Consider the following 24,317-nt stretch of genomic DNA (forward strand, 5'->3'; position numbering starts at 1 on the left):
GCCCTGCCAGGCCCCCTAGCACTTCCCAATTCTCCTGGAAGGGCGATTTGCCCCTGGGGTCTAAGTGTCTGTGCTATGTCATCACTACAGACAGGTCCTGCCCTTGGCCGTGACACTCAGTGGGTGTCCAGGTGGTTGTGCGATGGGAGGGTCTCCAAAGTGAGAATGAGGGACTCACAGCCCCTGTCCAGTTTCAGGGGCACCTCTTTCCAGATTGTTCTCATCAAGGGTCTAGACATTACATGGGTCTTTGCTGGAGGTCAGGACAAGTGAGGTCTCTTCCTGGCAGGGCTACTGGCAGGCACTGGTCAGGGATCTACTTTCTAGGGCTCCCAGAAGCAGGATCCCAAGCTGTGTTTCTTAGACTAAAGCACAACTTTAAGATGATAGGTTGGGATGATGTCCCTGCTGTCGGCTCAGACAGACACTCTCGGCCGCTGAGAACGGCACAGGCAGAGGGTAGGCAGAGGACAGGTCACAGACACAGGAAGCCACAGATGTCCAGGTAGGCATGGAAATCTTTAATTAGTTCATTTAATTTCTGATAATCCTTTCCTCAATATCATCCTATAGTTCTTTGGACCTTAAAAGCACATTAAAAATGTTAACTCTCTGAAAATTATTCCTATGTAAATATTGGCATTTGATGTGTATGCCATACATTCTGTGAGGATAAACAAATCTTTTGCAAACAGTCAGGGATGACCTGGCCCCCACCTCGGGGTGACCCGGAATTGCACACACTCACAGCAGTGACACTGGAGTTGAATCCTGAGTAAGAAAGCAGAGGGGGAAGCGGGCACGATGGGGAGCTGGGCAGGGCAGTGGTCAGTGGCCCACAGAACCATGAGGGCAGACCATGCTTGTCTGCCAGGAAGGTGTCCCACGGGGACAAGGCGTCGTCAGGATGATGGTGGGGCCAGGGAGGCGAGAGCAGCAGCTACCACCCATCTGGGGGTCACTGCACACGGAGGTCGGGAAGGCCACATCGCATGGTGCAGGTGCCATAGTTCCCTCTCTTCGACAGCAGCTTACTGGCAGTGGATTTTATCTTCTGGATAAAGCCAGCCTTCGGAGGGCGGGAGCCCTGAGTGCCGAGAGGGGCGAGGGGAGAAGCATTTCCATTTCCACCCAGCCTCTGGCAGCGCCATGGGACAGTCCTACATGGGTGCTGGTGTCCTGGGCCTGTCAGGACTGGGCTGGGCAGGACATCTGTGCATCAGCCCCATTTAGGGGGGGAGGCAAACGGACACCCCCGTGCCTGGTACTCCATGACAGCGAGGATCAAAGGAAGTAAGGGTGGCTCTGGCACAGCTGAGAGGCACAGTCAGACACCGAGCGCTCAGCAACGGGCTTCCTATGGGCGCCGTGACCATGGCCCTGTCCTGGCCACCAAGGGCAAGGGCGGCCCCAGCACTAGGCCTGGCCTTCCAGCCGGGCCACGGCCTGCTTCAGGTCCTGCAAGACGAGGTCCACCTCGGCCCTGGTGGTGCTGCGGCCCACGCTGAGCCGGAGCGCGTTCCTGGCCACATCGAAGGGGATGCCACAGCTGAGCAGCACTGGGGACGGCCTGGGGAGGAGGACAGCGTCAGCAGCCCCTGAGGACAGTCTCCTGCTCATGCAACTCAGGGAAGACACAGTGCCCTTTACTCTCAGCCAAGCCCCCAGGTCGGGCTGGGTAAACCCCATGCCCACTCCATGGCCTGGCTGTTCCCCCCGCCCCTTACCCCTCAGCGTCGTCTGCTAGGGACACCCTGTTCCAAGCCCACCCCAGCCACCTGTGGTGAAGGTCTCCCCAGGAGCCTCCCTGCAGCCCTCACAGCAGGAGGGTGGTGCTGCCCCTCTCGCTGGCTCCCCTTGAGCAGCCCCAGGGCCCCAGGCTTCCCCGTCCTGCACTGACAGAGATTGCAAAGGCCTCGCCCAGGCGCTGGGACTAAGGCGCTGCTCTGCACACACCAGAGCCCGCCAGTGCTCCAGGGTGCAGTGCCTCAAGACCACCAAGGGGCGCTGAGGGTCGCCTCATGGGTCGCACACACCAGGACAGCGCCAGCTGAGTGCCCCAGGAACAAGGTCCTCACACGCAGGCCCAGGCGCGGGCTGCCTCTCCTCCCCAACCTCTCCGAGCACCACACTGAGGACAATGACAGGACAAGAGTCTGTCTGTGTGCTGGGCCCTGCCTCCTGTCAGCCAAGGACAGTGCAGCCCCTAAGCCACCTCCACGGCTATCCCCAGTAGCATCCCCGCCCTGACCCTCGAGGCCCTGGCCGGCTGTGGGGCTCCCAGTCAGCCCAGCCCGTTCCCCACCTCACCACTGCCTCCTGGAGGATGCCCTCGATTCCTGAGCCAGGACACAGAAGCCACCAGAGGGGCACCCTACTTCTTGCCTCCTCTCAGGAACCGCTGGCACTTGTTCCTCCTGAGCTAGTCCCCGCTTCTAGCCTCAGTTGCTTCATTTGAGAAACAGGCTCCCACGGTTCTCAGCACAGGGCTGTGGTGAGCACCCAGAGCAAGGCCGCCTCAGGACTCCATCAGTGGCAGCCCCTGTGCCTGCCCTCTCACTTGCATCTCTCTGATCTGAAGGCTCTAGACTGCTGCACCCCAGCCTCCTGGCCATGCCAACCCTCTGTAGTCCTTCCTGCTGCTGGGTGCTAACCCGATTCCTGTCCTCATCCTCCTCTGCCAGTTGGGGCAGGGCTGCTTCTCTAGTACTGTCCCACTAGCTCCAGACCTGAATGGCCACTTGTGGCCACCACAGGGCTGCTCTCCTGAAAGTCCGGGCTCTTCATGCAGCTCCGCCTACCTACAGGCACCACAGCCACAGCAAGCCGGGGACGGGCCTTCTCCCTGCAGGTCTGCTGCTCAGGTGACCAGAGCCCTCGGTCCCCTCTGCCTCCACCCGAGCACTGGATGTGGCCACGAGCACTCACCGGTCCCCTTGGTCTGAGTGGCAGGAAGCCCCCACACTGGCCAGCAGCGTCCGGCACTGTGCAAGCACCACATAGCCTGCAAAGACAGCACGCACCTGAGACCCAGGGCTTGGGCCACCCCTCCCCACTCCTCCCCACTCAGGCCTGGTCCCTCCAGGCACCCACCAGACCTCCGGTGGTGGGAGAATTTAGCAGCACCCATTGAAAATATTTCCCCTCTCTCCTGGCTGCAGAAGGGCAGGCTCCTGCCCCATCAGCCTGGCTTTGGAAATGGCCTTTCACACCCTCACCTCCAGGACCCCTGGGATTCTGACCTCACTTTATGGCTTGTTGCTGGGTTGTCACCTGTTCACCTCCTTTCTGGGTAGAAGCACCTGGGAGCCCCTTGATGAGGTGGCAGGTGCCTCCCTCTGTTCCACAGCACGGGACTTCAGAGCCACGGGCTACTGGGTGGCTGCAGGAGAGTCACTGCACAAAGTGCCCCAGAGGTGGCCAGGAACAGCACTCTTGCGGGTAAGGGGTATGGCAGAGGGTGAGTGGCCTCCTGCATCCTTGCTTGTGGGAATGCCAAGTTCTCAGTCATGCTGCCACACTGATGGCACCCAGGGGAGTCTGCAAGTCCAACAGGAGGGCCAGTTTCCCTGTGTGATCCAGGGAGACCCACAGCCCTTCTGTGAAGTCCAACTGAGTGTGCAGGTGTGATCGGGTATGCTCTCCGGGCCACCATACCCCCTGCCCATGAAACATGGCAGGTCAGGCCCTGGACTGGGACCTCAGGGAATTGAGGCCAGGTTGTACACACCTCTGGGAGGCAGGGACACTACCCGCTTCCTGGCTGGGGGAGAAGGTCGCAGGAATAAACAAATCCCATAGAGAGGCACTTTGCCCTCACTTAGCCAGGTGTTAAGAATGACTGCCTCTATTTTCTCTTCCTCTCAAATTATTTTATAAAATTGCTAACAAAACAGACGAGCTTTCTTAGCAATGGATGATTTTATTTGCTTCCCTAACAGCTAATGGCTGATGTGAGAACTGAAGAGTATCCACACCCAGTGTTCCTAAAATGTGCAAGGTCAGCAACGAAGCTGCCAATGTCTGGAGCCACAGGAAGCCACCAACCAGCTGACCCAGGGGACAGGCTGGTTCTCAGCACCTGGCCCCGTGATAGTCACACCCCTGGCAATCTGCTAACAGCACGAGCTGCGGTACCCAGGCACACAGCAAGAGGGGAGGCACTGTCCCGGATCCAAATCCATGTGGCCCCACTGTGCGGGAGCCACAGACACCAAGAGGGCCAGGGCAAGACAGGTAGTCACCTTGAAGCTGGTGTCCCTGGATGGAAAAGTTACAGGTATTGGGAAGACGTTCGACTCCTGGAAACCGGCTGTTCAAATGAATTCTCTTACCAAATTCAGCCTGAAAGAAAAAGGAATCTAGCATTTGGTGATGGCTTTAAAGACTCCTCCACAGGCAGCAGCTGTCTCAGCAAGTGACCACTCACCTCATCGGGGAACACCACTGTGAGAACTGAGGGTCTGGTCCCAGCTCAGAGCACCTGCCTAGCACACGCAGGGCCCTGAGTTCCATCCCCAGGACCACAGGGGAGGCAAGATGAGGGGCAGTCCATGGGAAGCCAAGGTGGACGCCGCACTACTCTGAGCACTTGTGAGTGCCTCTGCCTAAGGACAGTCTGCTTGGCCAGGGTCCTTCTTTGGGGACCTCTGCTTGGAGCTCACTTTCTGCTTCTGAGTCCTCTCTCCGCGGGACCTGCTGTGCTCCCCTCCCGCAGCCCCCGGCAGTGTGCGTGGCCCCACTCGCCTGCAGTCTCTCCTCCAGGTAGTCGCGGATGTCTCTCATGTGCGCCTCGTAGGCTTCGCAGTTCTCAGTCACCATCTCAGCAGCCTGGAGACATAGACAGGTGACAATGAGGAGAAGCCCAGTCACTGCAAAGCCAAGGACAGGAGGAAGGCTTAAAGAGCCCAGCGACACCTCCCAGCCCAAGGGCACAGATCAGCTCCACAGTGCCCACCACGCTGGCCTCCTGAGGGTGCTGCCCCACTCTCTCCATAGCCGCCCCCTGCTGGTGCCAGGTACCATACGCCCCAGCAGACAGGTCACGAAGGGTCCCAACCCCAAGGAATGTGTGTTCCTGAGAGGAACAGAACGGGAAAGACCTATGTGGAGGCAACCCAGGAGGGACTGCGCAGCCTTTGGGGTGGACGGAGATGGCTGTGACGGCAGCACCCCAGCCACAGCTCTGTGGGGAGCAGGAGTGTGCCCTAAGTTAGGAGGGCTGTTGTGCCAGAGGAGAGGGCAGCAGTGGACAAGGGGACAGGCTTCACGGGCTCCTAAGAGCTGGATCCAGTGAAGTGCTGCAGGCAAATGCCATCACAGGGGCAGGGGCGAGGTGACCTGGCCGATGGCCACATCTCTCCTGCTGCTATGCAGGGACGGCAGGCAGGACCTGGCCCAGGGCCGGGGGCCATGAGATTGGACCAGGGTAGCGCTGGATGTTCTATTAGATGCGGGAGATGAGGACAGGAAAGGCCCAAGGTGTCTCCCAGGCTTTTAAAGTGAGGATGGGGATGGCAGGAGGTGCCTCATGGTGAGAGGGGACAGGAGGGACCCAGGAAGATTTTGGACCCTGAGAAAATGTGCAGCAAGCAGCAGGGGACATGGGTGTCCCTGGAGAAAGATGAGGACCTGCCCTGAGCTATGGTCGTTGGGCAGGTGAGGCCCACCAGGGCAGGTGTGGAGTGGACCCAACAGCAGACAATGCAGGGGGCGGGGCCGTAGTGTGGTGTCACTGGCTGGGGGTGGTGTCATGCTGCCAAGGGCCTGGGGACAGCCCTGTGGCTGGAACAACACAGCAGAGGCCACCATCCCTTCAGCAAGGCACAGGGAAGAGGAGCAAGAAGCTGCGTGTCGTGAGGAGGAGAGGCTGGCAGAGTGGAGGCTGCTCCCAGGACCCTGCTGGCCAGGCGAGCGGAGGTCAGACCCTGGACAAGACCCGAGGAGCGAGATGGAGCCGAGACCGAGCTGGGCACCTCTGCAGCTGCGGGTGCAATGAACCTTAGGCGTGAGGTCACAGGCTGGGGGGCCACAAGCTGAGGCTTCACATAGGGAGCCACCACACCCAGGGCTTGAGGAACTCTCGGGTGACCTTGTGATCTGACCCCAGGCACTTCTGTACCCGGGCACTTCTCAGCCACAGGCCTCCCTGCGTCACTCGGATCAACGAGCAGGAGCCAGGCCTCCAGCGCTTACTCCTCCCACCAATAGCTGTGGTTACCATAGCACAACACCAGGAAGGGCAGGACCTGGGGGCCGGGTGCAGCTCAAAGGTGGGCACTTGCCTGCTGTGTGCGGAGCCTGGAGTCAACCCCAGCATCACAGACAAGTCTTACAATTTTTTTTTAGAAAAGATGAGTGCTGGATGTGGTGATACACACCTGTGATCCCAGTGACTCAGAGGCTGGGCTGGAAGATCTCAAGGTGAAGGTCAACCTCAACAATTCAGTGAGGCCCCAAGCAATGTAGTGGGACCCTGCCTCAAAATAAAAATAAAAAGGCTGGGACTGGGGCTCAGTAGTTAGGCACTCCTGGGTTCAATCCCCATGGCCAAAAAAGAAGAAAAAAATGATGACTTTGAGTATTCTGAGTTACAGCCAATTCTTTTACTCTTCCCGACCTTTTCTTCTGTCTGGGGATAATAGGGCAGACAGGCAGGGAAAGGCAAGACACACAAATAATCTAAAATGCAGGGGACACACGGCAGGATAAGGGGACAGAGGGGCAGTGAGGGGATGTGGCTCAAGGAGGGCTGCTCAAAGTGGCAGCTGGGCAGACCCTCAGTGCAGTGAGGGACAGCCATACACCTGCTGGACAGGTAAACTGGGCCTCACTGTTGGTGGCAAGGACATCATTGCTATATCAGAAGAACTTTTTGAAACACTAAGCAGGCTAGGCATGGTGGTGCACACCTGTAATTCCAGATACTCGGGAGGCTGAGATAGAGGATCACAAGTTTGACTCAGCAAAGACCTGAGCAACTCAGTGAGACCCTGTCTCAAAATAAAAAATAAAAAGGGTTGGGTATGTGGCTCAGTGGTTAAGTGCCCTAGTTTAATCCCTTGAACCAGACCAAACCAAAGCAAACAAAAAACCCCTAAGCAGGTGCAGCCCACCCTACAGATCTCCAAAGGCACAGTTCTCCAGGCTGAGGAATGAAATCTAGGCTTCTTCTTATCAGTCCATTCATGGGGTTCTGAACCTCATCCCCCTGAAGCCTTGGTTCAAACACTGCTGAGGTGACGGCAGCACGACCCCTCTGGCCAAGGGCATCAGGCTTACCTTGCCGAGGCCGGCGATCATGGGAGTGTTCTCTGTCCTGTAGGAGACAAGAGATCACGCAGAATCAGCCAAAGTCCTGGGAAGGAGTCCTTCTCCAAGAACATCATCGAATTCAAACAAAACCAAAATGATCTTCCTAAACATGGGCCACATGGGTGCTCAGGGCCAGTAACAGGCCCCAGCCTCCAGGCCAAGTTTCCACTTATCCTGCCCACACAGACCACCGTAGGCACTGAGCCAACTGGGCGGGTGTGCGTGCGCAGGATCGGGGCAGGGGCCCGAGGAGCAGTGGCTCGCATGTCAGAACTCAGAACTCTACCCTGCTTGCAAGAAAAACAGAACATCATACTTTCCTTAATTTAAAGTTTTGTCCCTAACCCTTTGCGGCAGGCTGCTGCTGGCCTGCCAACACGATGCGCCCTGCACCCACAGCGCCTGTGTCTGGGTAGGTGTGTGGCAACGGCATCTCATATGGCTTTGATGGGCATCTGAAGTTACTGAAGCCTTGACCACCACTTGCTACTAAGGCCGTGACCACCTTTTCATGGGCTTCTTTGCTGTGTGTCCTCTGGGGAAATGTCCTTTTAGGTCTTCAGTCCATTTTCTTTTAATATTTATTTATTTTTTAGTTTTCGGTGCACAACAACATCTTTTGTTTGTATGTGGTGCTGAGGATCGAACCCGGGCCGCATGCTTTCCAGGCGAGCACGCTACCGCTTGAGCCACATCCCCATCCCCTTCAGTCCATTTTCCATGGCTTTTTGCTGTGGAGTCTGGTGAGTGATTTATGGACTCTGGATACTAGTGCTCTGTCAGGTCAGTTCATTTGAAAAGACATTCTGAAGCACACTGACTTTTGGCCTCTTAATAAGGTCTTTCACAAAGAAAACCATGAAGTATTTTTACTCTTCCTAATCCTTTTCTTTTCCTGAGCATACTTAAATTTTTGTAAAGTCCAATTTATATAAACTCTCTCTTATGGGTACTTTTGTTGCTGTCAAGCCCAAGAATCTTCTGCCTAGCCTAGATCCCAATTTTCATGTTTTTTTCCTTAAAGTTTTATCTATATATAAATATAATATATATTATGGCAAAATGATGTCTAAATTATTATTTTTTCTTTTGCCCTCTACCACTGAGCTTTTTTTTTTAAATAATTTTGAGTGAGGGTCTAAGTTGCCCAGGCTGGCCTCAAATTTGCTACACTCCTGCCTCAGCCTCCCAAGTGTCTGGGAGGTGTGTGCTACCACGTCACCTGGCTTAAAAGTTTTATATCTTTATGTTACATTTCACCATCTATTTTGAGTTGATATTTCCTCAGGTTGAGGCTTAGGTCAAGGTTCATTTGTTGCCTGTGGACACCTAATTGTTTTGACACTATTTGTTTTTGAAAAGGTGTATTTCCTACATTAAACTGTGTGTGTTTGTCATAGATCACTTAGAGCTGGCTGCAGTGGCATACACCTGTCATTCTAGCAACTTAGGAGGCTGAAGCAGGAGGATGGCAAGTTTGAGGCCAGTCTAGACAACTTAGCAGGGCAGTGTGTCAAAATAAAAAAATAAATAAAAGGGCTGGGGATGTAGCTCAGTGAACCTCTGGTTCCATCTCCTGGACAAACAACTATAAACCTCCCGTGGCACCAGTGTGACTGTCTCTTCTCTGTTCTGATGGACTTTCTGCCGTGCTCATGAAAGCTGTTCCGACACTATTTGTTGAGAAGCTGTATTCCCTTGTCTATCAAGCTGGGTAGAACTGACATCTTCACTAGGTTGCATCTTCCCAAAGAAACATGGCGTGTCTCTGTTATTTACATTTTCTTTGATATCTTCATCCTCCCCCAAGTCCTATAAACTTTGTTAGACATATATCTGAATATATTTTATCATACATGGTATTTTAAAATTTAAAAACAGATTTTTAAAATGGACGTCTTGTGTCCTGTGATTTAGTTGTGTTGATTCTGGAAGTTTTCTAGTCCCTTTCTCAGGATTTTCTACATAATCCTGTGACATGATTGGGAACAGTTTTGCCTCTTCCCTTCTGGTCTGTTCATCTTTGACTTCTTTTTCTTGCACTGATGAGAACTTCGCTTGCTAGTTGAGTCAGCAGCAGGTGTCACTGCTCTGCTCCCAGGCATGGGAGTGGACATCAGGTTTGGGTGCTGGATTATGACAAAAGTTTTTTCTGCATAAAATACGACCATGTTATTTTTATTTCCCCATCTCACGTTAACGTGGTGGGTTGCACTGGTTGGGTTTGGACACGGAAGCTGCCCGTTGGGCTCTGGCATAACCTTGCCTTGGTCACAATCCAGGACTCTGGCTCAGTAGTGCTGAGCCCTACTTGTTAACGTTTTATCAAAGGTTTGTACACATGAATTCACCAGAGATAAAGGTCTATAGTCTTGTTATGTTGTGCACTGTTTTGGGTTTTGGTATCCAGGTAACGTTAGCTTTGGAAAATGAATTGGGAAGTGTTCCTTCTTTTATTTTCTGGAAGACAGTTTATTAAAATGGTATTAGTTCTTCTTTAAACATTTGGTAGAATTCTCTGGTAAACCATGTGGGCCTAAAGATTTCCTGTTTTGCTGTGTAGCCTTTATAGATTCCCAAGCAGTTACAGAGCGACCTGAAGTTCACCGTGAGCAAGGGTGGACCTAGTCTGTGAGGAGGCGGTCGGTGTCTGACTGTCAGCTTCCCTGTGCAGGGCTGTCTGCGGCGTCCCTCACCGTCCATTGGTGCGGGGGTTGTGGTGACGCCTCTATTCCATTCCTTTTGCCTTTCTTAGTCTTGCTGGAGGTTTGCCATTCTTTTTCTTTTTCTTTTCGAAGAGCTAGCTTTCTGTCTCCCTGACCTGCTTTCTCGTCACTGTCTTCAGTTTCAGGGATTTCTCTCCTTTACCTCCTCCTTCCGCCTGCTCTTGGTCCTGCTGCTCGGGTGGGAGCCTGGGCTGCCGACTGGAAGTTCTCCCTCTCATCCTCACGTGCCTCAGCACCACCATTGGCCTCTCAGCCCTGCTTCAGCTGTGTCCTGCAAGTTTTCTTTTCTTTTTTTTTTTTTTCATTTTTGGTACCAGGGATTGAACCCAGGGACACTCAGCCACTGAGCCACCCCCCCAGCCCTATCTTGTGTTTTATTTAGAGACAGGGTCTCACTGAGTTGTTTTTTGAACTCGTAACCTCCTGCCTCAGCCTCCCGAGTCACTGGGATTATAGGCGTGCGCCCGGCTCTTCAGTTTTTGCTTGACGTTTTGCAGCCTGTCATCTAGCCCCCAGATTCCAATCGCTGTCTTCTTGGTGGACTGACCCCTTTATTGTACATCCCCCCTGTCTCTGGTCACTTTCTATGCTCTGGAGCCTACAGTACTGGACAGCCACTCCTGCTGTCCTTGGACTCTTTACCTAATAACCCTTTCCCACCCTTTATTTTCCGGCTGCCGATTGCTGTACTGGTGTGAGTTTAACAGGTGTATTTCACATCTGCATTAACCCGGTCACTGATGTGCTAGGGCTTCAGCCCGCCCTTTCACTTGGTCGTCCCCCGTCTTCCCTTTTTTGCAGGGCCGGGGAGCACACTCGGGCCTCACTCTTCTGCCCCAGTGCTCCACCCCTGAGCCACATCTCCAGCCCCATTTAAAAAGTCATTTTCTTTTCCTTGTCCTCCTGTGGGCACTTAACATTTTTTAAAATTGGATTTTTGCTGTTGTCTCTCCATCTCTCGGTAGTGTTCTCAGTGGCTGAAAACCACGTTGGTAAGACTTGTCAGTCTACCGGTGTTGTCATCTTACTAGTTCAAATGAAGTAGAGACACTTTGCTTTTTGTCTTTATGTGATTGTCTTAAACCTTTTCTCCATATGCATTTACAACCATGAGAAATCGCTATGACTTTTACTGAAGCTATCACACACCGCGTAGAAGAGGCCAGAGGAGAAGGAATGCAACTGGCCTTGGGGATGTTCTTCTCCTGCACCTGCCTGATTCCCCTATGCACCTGCCGCTCTCTTCCCTGGGCATGAGGTTCTGAGCAGACAGTTCTGAGCACCTGAAAAATATTGTCCACTTTCTTCTGCCTCCGCGGCTCCTGGGAGAAGCCCACTGCCCCTCAGATGTGCTTCTCCTAACAGGGAGCTGTTATTGTGCTCTAACTGCTTCCAGGTGTTTGTCTTTCCTTTGTAGAAGTTACTCACGTGCCTTGGTGGGTGAGTCTCCTGGGGCTCACTCTATTGGGTGCTTTCCAGCGGCCTGAGTCTGTGCCTGTCTTTGGCGAACATAAGAAATTCTTTGGACATGACCACCTCAAGTCACTTTCCCAGCCTGTTGACGTCTTCTTCCCCGTAATAAAATAAACATTTATCACTTGGTGGAGTCTCCAGGGTATCCAGGGCTTCACCTGCTGTTTCTCCCAGTCTATTTCCTCTCTCCTCCAGTTTGTGATCCTCTCCTTTTTTTATAAATTTTTTTTTTAAAGAGAGAGAGAATTTTTTTTAATATTTATTTTTTAGTTCTTGGCGGACACAACATCTTTGTTGTATGTGGTGCTGAGGATCGAACCCGGGCCGCACGCATGCCAGGCGAGCGCGATACCGCTTGAGCCACATCCCCAGCCCTGTGATCCTCTCCTTTGTCCCCCTGTTCTATGGCTGAATGCATCAACCTGAGGTTTTTATTTGGGTTACTGCAGTTTTTAGTTGCAAAATTTCCATTTTGGTTCTTCTTTATGTCTTTCTCTTTCGTCTACTTCATCTGCTCAAGGGTGTTCATGAATTCTCACGGGAGCATTTTTACTGTGTCTGCTATAAATATTTTTTGGGTAATTCTAATATTTTTGTCATCTCAGTGGAGGAATCTATCCATTGTCTTTTCGTACAATTTAAGATCTTTCTGGTTCTTGGCATGATGAATGATTTTCAAATGAAACCTGGACATTTCTATATATGAAAGAGTCTCAATTTCATTTTGAGACTCTGCTAGTCAGGGGAAGGAGTGGCTGCCTGTCACTGCCGGGTAGAGGTGGAGGCCCAGGTCCTTTGCGTGGCCTGTGCCGACACCCAGACAAAAGACACTTGCTACTGATGTATGGGTGGAGGTCTAGGGTCCCACACTGTCTCTCCAGCACCGCAGAGAAAGGGCCTCGTTACTGGTGGGAGGGGTCAGATCCTGGCTCCCTGCCGGCCCTCCCCGACACACTGTGGGCTGGGGGCTTCTTGGCTCGGCAGTGTGAGTGGCAGTCTGGCTTCCTCACACACTCTGTTGGGGTGAGCTGAGGAGGGCAGGTTTCTCTGTGATGCCTGGCTAGAGTGAAACAGGCACAGTTTCAGTTTTCTTTTCTTTCTAGAAAGCAGACCTAGAGGGGGCATGTTTCTTGTATCATCACTGCTGTTTCTAGATGGCCGGCTTTTCAGCTCTAAGTGTGGGATGTACGAGGCAAAAAGGAAGCCCAGGGAACCCATCACGTTGTTCTTGTTCTCTCTCGTTATGAAGCTTCTAATGAAGTGTGTGCTGACACCAACTGATTCCCTGGTACAATGTCACCATACATAATCAGACACAGCAGCCACCAGCCAGGAAACCAGGGCACCTCTTTGTGGCCTGCTAACCCAATCCCCACAGTGAGGAGAGGAGCCGCACTTCCCATCCACAAGGGCCAGGCAGCGTCTCCTTGGTGGCTGGGCCAAGATAACAAGGGGAAGTAGATGCTTTGAAGCAGCTGAGAGAAAGAGCTGGGCTTGGTGGTGCCTGCCTAGAATGCCAGAACTCAGGAAGCTGAGGCAAGGGGATCGCAACTTTGAGGCGAGGGTCAGCAACTTAGGGGGGCCCTCTCTCAAAATAAAAGTAAAAAGACCTGGGGATGTAGCTCAGTGGTAGAGCACCCCAGGTTCAATCCCCAATCCAAAAAATAAAAAAGGAAAAGAGAGGAGAGACTTCCTTCATGTGCTCTGAATCATCCCTGAGCAGTGCTCCAAGTACCAGTTGGTGACTACCGCCACCCGGATCCCACAGTGACATGGACAGTGCTAGTGCAGAGCTTCCAAGAGACAGAGACGTGGCAAAATGCCACTGCTCTACGGACGACGACACAGCAGCAGCTCGGAGATGTGGCCGACCTCCTACCTTACCCTGGCCTGAAATTGCGCTCCTGTCCACCTCCAAACAGCATAGGGTGCAGCGGGGTCAGTTTACCGAGCCCTCGGACGTAAAGTGCTCCGATCCTGGGGCCGTAGAACTGGAAGGAAAAGGCAGTCTTTCACCCAGTGAGCACCGCCCAGGGCGTGCACCGTCCTGTGGCTTCGTGGTGGCCCTGTGGCTTCGTGGTGGCCCCGTGGCTGTGCTGCCACCACTTCTAACATGCCCTTGGGGACAGGGCAGAGCCCCAGCCTGAAAGGCAGGTGGACCTCCCTGCACTTCACATCAGAGTTTGTAAAAGGAGACTAGCAACTGGAACTGGAGATCACCACGGGCTTTCCCTGCACAGGACTCCGCATCTCCAAGTAAGAGGCGCCAGGTTGAAAGTGCCCTGTTTGGCTGCGTACGCACTGCTCTGGGGAGGACAGCAGCGCTTCAGGTCCTCATCAGTGCTGGGAAGACAAGACCCCCAGGGCCTTCACTATGAACTCTTCCCCACGTTCCACCTCAAAGAGAAGAATGCTGAGGTGAACCTTCGTGGGCAGCAGCCACATTTTAATCAGATTAGAGAAAGCTGCAGGGTCTCCAGCCCCACACCTGAGCTGGGAGTCCTACATGAGGGCGCATGAAGACCCCACAGCTGCTACCTCCTGCCCCTGCTCCCATAGGCTGGGATACCTGTCATTTGTGTCATGGTACTTGCCAAATGGCATCTTAGGGGAAGATGGCACTCCCTTCTTAAAATCCCCGAGGACGGAGACCATGAGCTGCTCATCACAGCAAGTGAATAACCCACACACAGTGCTGTGGGCTCTGCCTCCCCCAGGAGAGGGGCGGCTTCAGCCGTACCTTGTGCCCCACGATCGTCAGGAAGTCCACACCTAGGTCCTCGACGTCCACGCGTCTTTTCCCCAGCGCCTGGGCAGCATCCGTGTGCACCAGAATGCGCGGCAGGCCGGAAGCTGCCCGCCTCTGGTTCAGGGCTTTGATGCGCTGGCTGATTTCAGGCACAGGCTGCAGGGGGAGACAGACAGCTGAGTATGTGGCTTTGGGACAACAGAGACCAGAGAAAGAAGTGAGTCGAGGAGCACAGACAGTTGTGAAATGAAAGAATGGCCAAGCCTAGATGCAGGAGAACACCAAAGGCCTGGGCACCTTCCCCCGGGACTCCCTTAGGAGGGGATCGGGTGGCTCACCATGACAACGCCAGTCTCATTATTGGCCAGCATGATGGTCACAAGGCACGTGGTTGGGCGGACAGCTGCCAGGATGTCGTCAACCTCTGCCTGCCCGTTCACCTGGGACACCGGGACGAAGGTGACCTCTGAAGTACAGAGCACAGTACCAAGGTTGACCATCATGAAGGCTGCATGATTTCCAAGGTTATAAAAGTCACTTATTGTCAAAGTTCAGACAGCTAAAAAGAAGGAATAAGAGCCACTGTCGGCTGTGGAGACGCTCGAGTCTAAGGTTCTCTGAAATCAACAGACTCGGCTGGTAAGAAACTACGAGGGAAGGGTGGTAGCTCCTGGCAGCACAAGCTAAGCCACAGGCCAACTAGACGACCTGACAGACTAGGCAACAGAGCTAAAAGCCCTCCCAGTGCCAACACAAATTTCAAAGACTTCAAAGAATCAAAATTGCAGCCAGGTGCAGTGGTGCACACCTGTAACCCTGAAACTTTGGAGGCTGAGGCAAGAGGATCACAAGTTTGAGACCAGCCTCAGCTACAAGGCCTTTAGTGAAGCCCTGTCGCAAACTAAAAAGTGAAAAATGGCTGGGGGCCAGGTGCGGTGGCACACACACGTGAAACTAGCTGCTCAGGAGCCTGAGGCAGGCAGATTGCGAGTTCAAAGCCAGCCTCAGCAATAGTGAGGCAGTAAACAACTCAGTGAGACCCTGCCTCTAAATAAAATACAAAATAGGGCTGGGGATGGGCTCAGTGGTCGAGTGCCCCTGAGTTCAATCCCTGATACCAAAAAAAAAAAAAAAAAAAATGTCTGTGATGGCTGTGCCCCTGCCCAGGGGTGGGCCTGAGCTGTGAAGCAGTAACTGCATGGTGTGGGGAAGAGGACTTTACAGGAAGCTCACTGAGGCACACCAGCAACAGGAGTGACAACGGGAGCGAGCGTCCAGAGCCACCTAACATGTGACCTATATAGTACACGGTCTCCAACAAACAACAGGGTGTTGGGAACACAGGCGAGAGAGGAGGGAAGGAACAGAAACTGCCTGCACCCATGCTTGAGGAAGTGGAAACCAGTGCAGGCAACGTCTCACCAACCAGAGAAGGGCAAGACCAGGCCCACATCCTGAGAAGCAGTGCGGCAGCTGACATGAAGACGCACCAGAGGGGTTCAAGAGCAGATCCGTGTAACTGGCAGAAAAATAACCAGGGAACTTGAAGATGGGTTGATTACACCACGAACATCAGAAAAAAAGGAAGAAAAAGTTAACACAGCCACAGAAACTGTGGAACACAAGACTGCCTGTGTCGCCGGCTCTCCATTACCGAGACAAGATACCCAACAAGAACAACTAGAGGAGGAAAAGTCGACTTTAGTCCACGGTTGACTGACACTATTGCTCTGGGTTGAGATGAGGAGAAACATCAGGGTGGAAGGGTGTGGTGGAGGAAAGCTGTTCGCTCATGGCCCCTGGGAGACAGGGAGAGAGAGGGAGGGCCAGGGATAATACATCATCCCCAAAGGCACGTCCCAGTGACCACCTTCCTCCAGCCATGCCCCATCTGCCTGTAGTTACCACCAGAGTCCAAATTATAAACCCACCAAATGGATTAATCCAGGGGTAGGTTCAGTTTTCATCACTGCCTTAAGCCTCACCTCGGAACCTTTTGGTATTAGAAATCATGCTTTCAAAACACGAGCTTCTGCTGGGCCAGTGGCACATGCCTGTAATCCCAGTGACTTGGACTTGCAATCCTCCTGCCTCAGCCACTCAAGTCGCTGGGGTTACAGGTGTATACCACCACACCCAGCCCTTTCCTCTCTTATCTGAATTTCAAAGCCACTGTATAAAACAAAAGGCCGATGTTTACATTGATGTAACTCCAAGAGAGGACAATTATAAAACACAGAACATGGGGGAGCAGAACTGTTGGGTTAGAGGAAGGACAGCAGATTATAACTCAGGTCCGGGTAACAGAGGAGACCATGAGAATACGTGACGACAGCTATAGAACTATCTACAGACCTGCTCTCTTTTCCCTTAGCTTTCTTAAAAGAAATGAAGTAAAGTAATGATTGTGACAGTGCAATGCTGGGTTTGTGACGTACATGACGCAATATGCACAGTTATAAAGAAATAGAGGAGGAGGGATAGAACTACCATAAGGTGATGTTTCTGTGTCTCCTTGGAATGAGGCTGGTAGAAAGCTGATACTGTAAGTTAATGTGCATACAGTGAGCCCTGGAGCAACCACTGGGAAAATAACTGAAAACTGAAAAATAAAAAAGCATTTAAGGAATTAAAACAGTCAACCAGTGCAACAGAAAGCAGTAAAGGGGGAAGAGAGAGAGCAGCCGGCACCTAGGAGATAGCAGGGACCCTGCTGTAGGGTGGGTCACTGCACTGACAGTGCCAGTGAGTGTGAACGAGGCACGTCATCCACAGGAAGGCAGGGGTGTCGGCCTGCACCGGGAATCAGCTCTCTGGTGTCCACGGAGAGTCACGCTCAGGGGTCCTTGTTCGCCAGCTTCTCCCTCCTGGGAAGGCCCCCCAGGCTGACCCACATCCAGGACAAGGCAGTGCTCTCAGAAGATGGACAGCAGGAGCAGACCAGTGCAGGCCAGGTGACCACTGCCCGGGAGGGTCTCCATTCAAAGTTAAAATCGTAAAGTGTATTTTCTATCCTTCATGGAATAAAATTAAAAATCAACACAGAAAAAAAAATCTTAGAAACTCAAAACACATGAAAATTAAACAACACTGTCCTAAATGGCTCATGGGTCAAAGAATTCACAAGAGAAATCAGAAAAAACTTTGAGATGAAAGAATAACTTTTCATCTTAAGACACTGGAAAAAGAAGAGAAACCTAAACCTAAAATAAATAGAAGGAAATATTAAGGATTAAGGTAGACACTAATAAAACAGAGAATAGAGGGGCGGGGTCGTTGCTCAGTGGCAGAGCGCTTGCCTAGCATGTGTGAGGCACTGGGTTCAATTCTCACACTGCATATAAATAAATAAAATAAAGGTCTATTAACAACTAAAAAAATATTTTTAAAAAGAAAGAAATGAGAATATTCCATCAACTGTATACCAACAGACCAGGTAACAAGTGGCAAGGACACAGTATCTGAGAAGGGCTGCTGGGGACACAGAAGATCTAGGCAGACCTAGAACAAGGTGAGACAGGAGTCAGCGAGGTAAAGATCTTCCACAAAGAGAAGTCCAAGCCAGGGGATGCTGCTGGTGAATTCTACCAGACATTTAAGGAGAAAGAAATGCATCTTCACAAACTCTCTTCAAAACAGAGGAGGAGGGAATACTTCCCAATTCATTCTATGAGGCCGATTTTACCCCAACACCAAACTAGTCAAAGACATCATAAGGAAAGAAAACTACAGATCAATACTTACAGATACTGATAAAGAAAAATCCTTGACAAAATACCTGGAATTCAGTGGTTGAGCATTTGCCTCGCATGCGTGAGGCACTGGGTTCTCATCCTCAGCACCACATAAAAAATAAATAAAGATATGTGTCCATCTACAACTAAAGAAATATTAAAAAAAAAGAAAAGAAAAGAAAAACAAACCTGGAGCCATTCTAAGTTAAATCTAGAAACAAAAAAGGGTTACATACCAAGAGAAAATGTGATTCATGGCAGGAATCCAAGACTGGTCTAACACCCAAAGGTGAACCGACGTGATACACCATTATTAACAGAGGGACAAACAAAGCCCATGTGATCATCTTCATAAATGCAGGGAATGCATTTGATAAAATTCAACACCTCCATGATAAAAGCACCCAACCAACCGAGAGAGGAAGGGAACTTCTTCAGCCTGATGAAGGGCATTTGTGAAATGACCTCACACAAAATTACTTAAGATGCATCAGAGACGTAGGTGTGAGGCAGAGCCTTCTCAGATACAACACAGGGAACACCTCCCCTACACAATTAGATCACAATTTAAAACTTCCATTCTTCAAAGGAAAATGAAGAGAAAGGAGAAAAACATGATGAATACCAAAACAATGTGTAATTCATGTATCTGATAAGGGGCATGTGTCAAGTATATAGGAAACATTCTTATAACTCAAAAAACGTAATCCAATTAAAATATGGGCAAGGATCTGAATAGACTTTCCTTCAACGAAGACATATACAAATAAGACCTGAGAAGATTCTCGACACTGGTCGTCAGGGAGTGTCACCACTAGGACAGTCGATAACAAATGTTGGCAAGGGTGGGGAACTGGGACCCCCACTTGCTGCTGATGGGAAATGTCAGGGCTAGTTAGAAGGACTTCAGAGCTTGTCAGATATCATCACCATATGACCCAGCAATTCTGCTCCTTGACATAATCCAAGAGAAATAAGCACAATGTTCACATAATTTCTACAGTCGAGCATGGTGGACACTCTTGGAGTCCATCTACCCAGGAGGCCAAGGAAGAAAGACTGTGTGAACCCAGGAATTCAGGACCAGCGTGGGCACACAGTGAGATGCCACCTCAAAGATGAAACTCCTCGTGACTTCTATACCAACGCTCGTAGCGGCATTATAAATAATAGCCAAAAAGCGGCCAACGGACGGACCGTGCTCATCCTGATGAGTAAATAAAGTGCGGCAGCTCACACAGCGGATCATCTCTTCCAAACCAAGAAGGCAGTTTGGGCTCTGCTGCGTCCCACCCCACCAGCGTGGCAGGATGGCCAGGCCGCGGGGTTCACCTACCAGCCACCTGTCCTTCCACCAGGTGCTCCAGGGGCAGGCGGATCGAGTCGTGCTCCACGGTACAAGTGACAAAGTGGGGCCTGGCCCCTTCCTCGGGGCTGTGCTGCTCCACCACGGCCCCAGGCGGGGTCTGGCTTTCCTGGAAGTACTTCACCATGGAGTGGATGACAAGATTATTCGACTGCAGAGAGAGAGCAGAAAAAGCACTTATAAACGCTGTCCTCAGGGAAGAGTGAGGGTGACAATCTCTCCCACTTGTTATTGTTCTTGTGTGTCTAATATTTAAAAAGAAAAAAAACAGCTTCAAACTACTACAACAACCTCCTGAGTTATAGGTTTTGGAAGATTTATGGGTTCCAAACTTGCAAAAACTTGAGAATTCATTTAGAGTTGGCATGTCTGTTTTGTCGTTCAGCAACATGATAAATTTTGTAATTTTTTTTTGGTAGCAATTGAACCCAGAGGTGCTTAACCACTGGGCCACATCCCCAGCCCTTTTTTATATTTTATTTTGAGACAGGGTCTCATTGAGTTGCTTACAGCCTCACTAAATGGCTGAGGCTGGCTTTGAACTTGTGATCCTCCTGCCTCAGCCTCCTGAGCAGCTGGGATTACAGGTGTGCACCACTGTGCCCAGCTTGAATTTTGTAATTTTATAAAGCTGTCAGAAGAGCTGCCCAGGCAGAGTCTGCTGATGAAGTCTGAGTAGCACAGCCTCCATACAGGGTCACTGGCTTTGCTATCAAACAAGCCCAGCAATGCAACGATTCTGCCTTTTGGGCTTTCTTCGACAGCTAGCTACACTTGCACAGAAGCAGAACGATGTATATGAAAGTCATCAAAAGTAGCACTGTAACAGCAAAACCTTGAAAAGCCTTGCACGTCTACCACCAAGGGGACCTGTTCAATGAATCACACACATGTACTTGATGGAACACGTAGCATTAAAACATCAGAAAAGCTCTCTGTGCTGATAATGAAAGTTCTCAAATGTACTTGGTAATAAAAATGGTGGATGGTATTACATACAGTGCTCTAGGATTCCTAGAAAAGGGGAAACACAGATCCATTTGCAAAAAAAAAAAAATCTTTCAAAAGGCAAAATGAGAAGAATAGTCAAAGGTGCTTTGCTTCTTGGCTTTATAATGCAGACTCTCTCTGGAGGGTATAAGAGAAATGCTGGTCTCCCGCGGGGAGAGGACATGGATGACGGTAGGAAGGAGTGTGGTGGGGGAACGTTTTCTCTTTTTTAATTCTTATTGTTAAATGTATTAGAAAAGGTACCCTGCCTCCAAAAAAAGTTTGTAAAGGACAGTGTAATGAAAACATCTGAGAATCAGAGATGCTGCCCACACCTGGGAAGGCCTCCCCCAAGCAAACCCCGAGGCTGCCCCGGGACTCAGCGCCTTGCTCCTCCTGGCACCTTGCCTCCTGTCAGAGCACCCTGAAACGGAATCGCCTGGCGTCTTTTGACCTTTATAGGAAGGGAACAGAAGCTTCTGGTCCTTTAGAAATTCAATCTATTCAAGTTCCAGAAAAGAAACCCCACAGCAGACCCTTATCAGACACTGCACCTTGCAGTCCCTCACACCCTTACCAGGCAGTGCCCCAAGACTCTGAAGGCCACTGCAGCTCCACGGCCACATATGGGGAGAGCTGAGGATGCGCCCAGGCTTCCACCAGAGGAGCGGCCTCCAACTACACACAGTGAGGACATGGCTGGGATGACGAGGCACAAGGTGGCTCCTTAGCCCAGGTCCCCTGCAGAGGACACTGACACCCAACACAGCAGCCCTGGGTCCAGAAAGAAGAGTCTTCAAGGCTCTCAGTGGCTGCGCTGGCCCTGTAATCCCATGTAAAGTGGTCCTTGATGACTTGAAGGCCAGAGATCCAGAGGGTGAATCAAATGATGGTGGTGTCCTGAGCCCTGCACCCCATCTACCTCAGGGGGATGCCATGATGAGGCCCAGGACTCCACCTAGGCCAGGCACACTCCTGCCACCCCAAGAAACCTGGCCGAAGAGACACTGCCTGCGGGCACCCAGAGCACATCAGTGAGCTGGTCAAACAGTGAGTCACGTCAAAAAATGCACAAGGATGTGACCACATCACTCCAGATGGAGACCTGGGGCCCCCTTGGCAGCTGAGGCCCAGGTGACTCCTCCTGGTGAGCCAGGGAATCCAGGCCAGGGGTTGAGTCACAGTGCCCCGGCCCCAGGTGGCACCCTCAGATGCCCTTTGCTCCCTGAGGCCCGGCTTTGCAGGAGACACTCATTTGGTTTCCTCGGCACCTGAAGATCCGCCCACGCTGCCGCAGAGCCTGTGCTAGCACCCCACCCGACCGGGCGTGCTTTCTGATTCAGAAGAGTTTCCGGCGGTCACGGACAGCACTGCCACAAGCGTCCTCATCCTCGTGTCCTGGCTCACTGCCTTGTTTTCCAGGGTGTGAGCCTCTGTGTGAACCCTGGCTGGGAGGACACTCATGCCTGCCCCCTTACGGTAACACCTGTGGCTCACAGTGGCCCTCAGTCCACACTCCTGCAGCTGCATTCCCCATCAACACTCGGCATCAGAGGACTGTCCTCCTAGTGGGCGAGCAGAGGCTCTGTTCTCCTATACTCTCATGGAGGTCACCCTTGGGGTCGAGGACTGCTCCATGTGCAGATGTCACCAAGGTCCTCTAGGGAGTGCGTAGTCCAGATTCTTGCCCATTTTCCAGCTGGGCTTTCTGCCGGCGCATGAGGTCCTGCTCTGTGGATGCTGGCCAGTCCTCTGCCAGGTCCCGTGGAGATGTTTCCCTGAGCCGTCCAGCTGTCTTTTCACTTTCTTCAAAGTGTCCTTGAATGAACCAAAGTTTATTTCGTTGTTTCTGTGATAGAATTGATCAATATTTTCCTTTAGGTTGACACTGTCTGTGGTTCATTTGAGAAACCCAGCACAAAGATACTAATTTTCACCTAAAAGCTTAATAAATCTTCCAATTGGTCCTTATTCCACCTAGAGCTATTTTTTCTATCTGTTTTGAAGCGGAAGTCCAGTGGCCTTTCCTCTGTGATTGTGTCGCCCAGTAGTGTTCAATGAGGAGACCTTCTTCCTTTCCTGAGCTGTCCTCATCAGTCACGCTGATGACCTCACTACCTATCGTAGAACTGAGGAGTGAGAGGGCCCTGCTGCAAGTGCCGGAAATAGCTATCCTGGGACTGCCCTGAGCAAGCAGGACAGATGGCCACCCTCGTTGGATGACAAGTGTCCATACCTGCATGACGATGTTCAGAACCACTGTGCCTTGCCCGAAGAATACCCTGCCTTAATTACGACAGCTTTCCACAGAACTGACTTCAGGCCGATACTGTCTGTAGTTCATTTGAGAAATCCAGCACAAAGATACTAATTTTCACCTAAAAGCTTGATAAATCTTCACAATTGGGTCCTTATTCCACCTAGAGCAAGACCTCCTACTGTGTTCTTAATCTCCAGAACTCCCAACTACCACTCTTTTGTATTTTATATACATTAGTTTGTGAGATTTCACCAAAAAGGAGTCAGAATTTTACCTGAGGTTGTACTGAAGCTATAGATTAATTTGGAAAGAATGGAAATGTTTATAATAACACTGAGTCTTCAGGCTATGACGTGATGCACTCCCCTTTATTCAGAACTTCTTTGAAGGCTCTTAGTAATATACTAACTTTCCTGGTTCTTTTTTACTAGATATCCTAAGTACTCGGTATTTTTCATGTCTGGTAAATACCTCTTTGCTGCTGGCATATAAAAATTCAATTGATATTTGGATTTAAAAGCTTGGCATTAACTCTGATCATCGAGCTGTAGATTCTTGTGGATTTTCTATGTGGACAGCTGTTGCCTCTTTCTTTCGGCAAGAAACTGAACAGAGGCCATACTGGATGTTCTCTGCAGGGTCCTGGAAGGTCTTTATCAATGTGAAAACAAGTTCCATTGGATGCACCAAACCTCAAACTCAATAAGGCAAACAACTTCAGCAGGACTCATAGGAGTGTGACTCCAGGGCAAAGCCAAGGGGGCCCTCTGGAGCGCAGCAGCAAGACAAAGCAAGCCACTTTACACTTCGTACTACAAACACCCAACAGTCACTGGAAGTTACTTATAGGGTAAATGCTCACTGATTATGTCAAGCTTATTTGTAATACAGCAACACCAAGCACAACTCTTCCCAAAAACCAAACAGACAAAACATAAGATAAACCCAGAGCAAACTGCTCTCTATTCTATTGCCACTTATGGCTAAGAGGGTGGGTCATCAAAACATTACCTCAGTGCCCCCAGAAGTGAAGATGATGTCTTGAGGCTTGCCACCTATCATGTTCGCGAGGCTTTCCCGAGCTGCACTGATAATATCCTTGGCCTTTTTACCTTGAGAAACCAAAAAGGAAGTTCATTACCATTGTAGCCCCAAGTCTGATCAACACGTTCAACAGAACTACCACACACAAAGAAGCAAGAGACCTGAGTGGGTGACTGAGGAGGAAAGGGGTCCTCTGTGTGGCCACAGGGTGCTACTGCCGAGCAGTGCCTGGGCAAGGGGGCAGCAGGAAAACACTAGCGATCCAGCGGCAACCACTGGGGTCTAAGGAATTTAGAGCCAGAGACAAATACAGGGCACACCTGGGAACTCCACGCTCCCTGTGACACGGCTTTCTTCTTACCGGATGCTAGAGGGCAGGGGAAGCTGTGGCCATCTGCCTGGCTTCCCGTTCATCAAGACAGGAGAATGAAAGGGTGGAATATTTTGCTTAAGATCATGCTGCAAAACGACAAAAATAAGTAGAAACAGAACTCATGATTCCACATACAATGCCAAATCTCATATGCAGGGCAGCCTCGTGTGTGACAAGGGCATCTGCTTCCACACAGGCTGCACATCCAGCCACTGCCCAGGTTCCCTGGACAGGGGGGCCGGAGCCATGCTTCCTGTGGCAGAGAAGCGGGGCTCTGGAGGAGTGCTG

The 24,317-nt window shown here is 51.1% G+C and overlaps 1 protein-coding gene across 4 annotated transcripts in view; it reads right to left on the minus strand.

Annotated features, from left to right (window-relative positions):
• Positions 1-500: 500 nt before the first annotated feature.
• Scly (selenocysteine lyase) overlaps positions 501-24,317 on the minus strand; it is a 29,590-nt gene continuing 5,773 nt past the window's right edge. For 2 of the 4 annotated variants that reach the window (XM_076866199.2, XM_076866198.2), the window contains exons 3-12: positions 23,624-23,724; positions 19,333-19,513; positions 14,601-14,728; positions 14,254-14,418; positions 13,398-13,504; positions 7,282-7,318; positions 4,747-4,830; positions 4,245-4,344; positions 2,929-3,004; positions 501-1,570 (exon numbers count right to left, since the gene is read on the minus strand). In XM_076866199.2, the coding sequence (XP_076722314.2) occupies positions 1,417-1,570; positions 2,929-3,004; positions 4,245-4,344; positions 4,747-4,830; positions 7,282-7,318; positions 13,398-13,504; positions 14,254-14,418; positions 14,601-14,728; positions 19,333-19,513; positions 23,624-23,724 (1,133 nt within the window). In that variant the 3' untranslated portion in view covers positions 501-1,416. Of the gene's footprint in view, positions 1,571-2,928; positions 3,005-4,244; positions 4,345-4,746; positions 4,831-6,391; positions 6,993-7,281; positions 7,319-13,397; positions 13,505-14,253; positions 14,419-14,600; positions 14,729-19,332; positions 19,514-23,623; positions 23,725-24,017; positions 24,116-24,317 lie in introns of those variants that run through there. The other 2 variants (XM_076866200.2, XM_077110265.1) reach the window with 2 other exon arrangements.

The sequence above is a fragment of the Callospermophilus lateralis genome, chromosome 9 (assembly GCF_048772815.1).
Source record: "Callospermophilus lateralis isolate mCalLat2 chromosome 9, mCalLat2.hap1, whole genome shotgun sequence".
NCBI lineage: Eukaryota > Metazoa > Chordata > Mammalia > Rodentia > Sciuridae > Callospermophilus > Callospermophilus lateralis.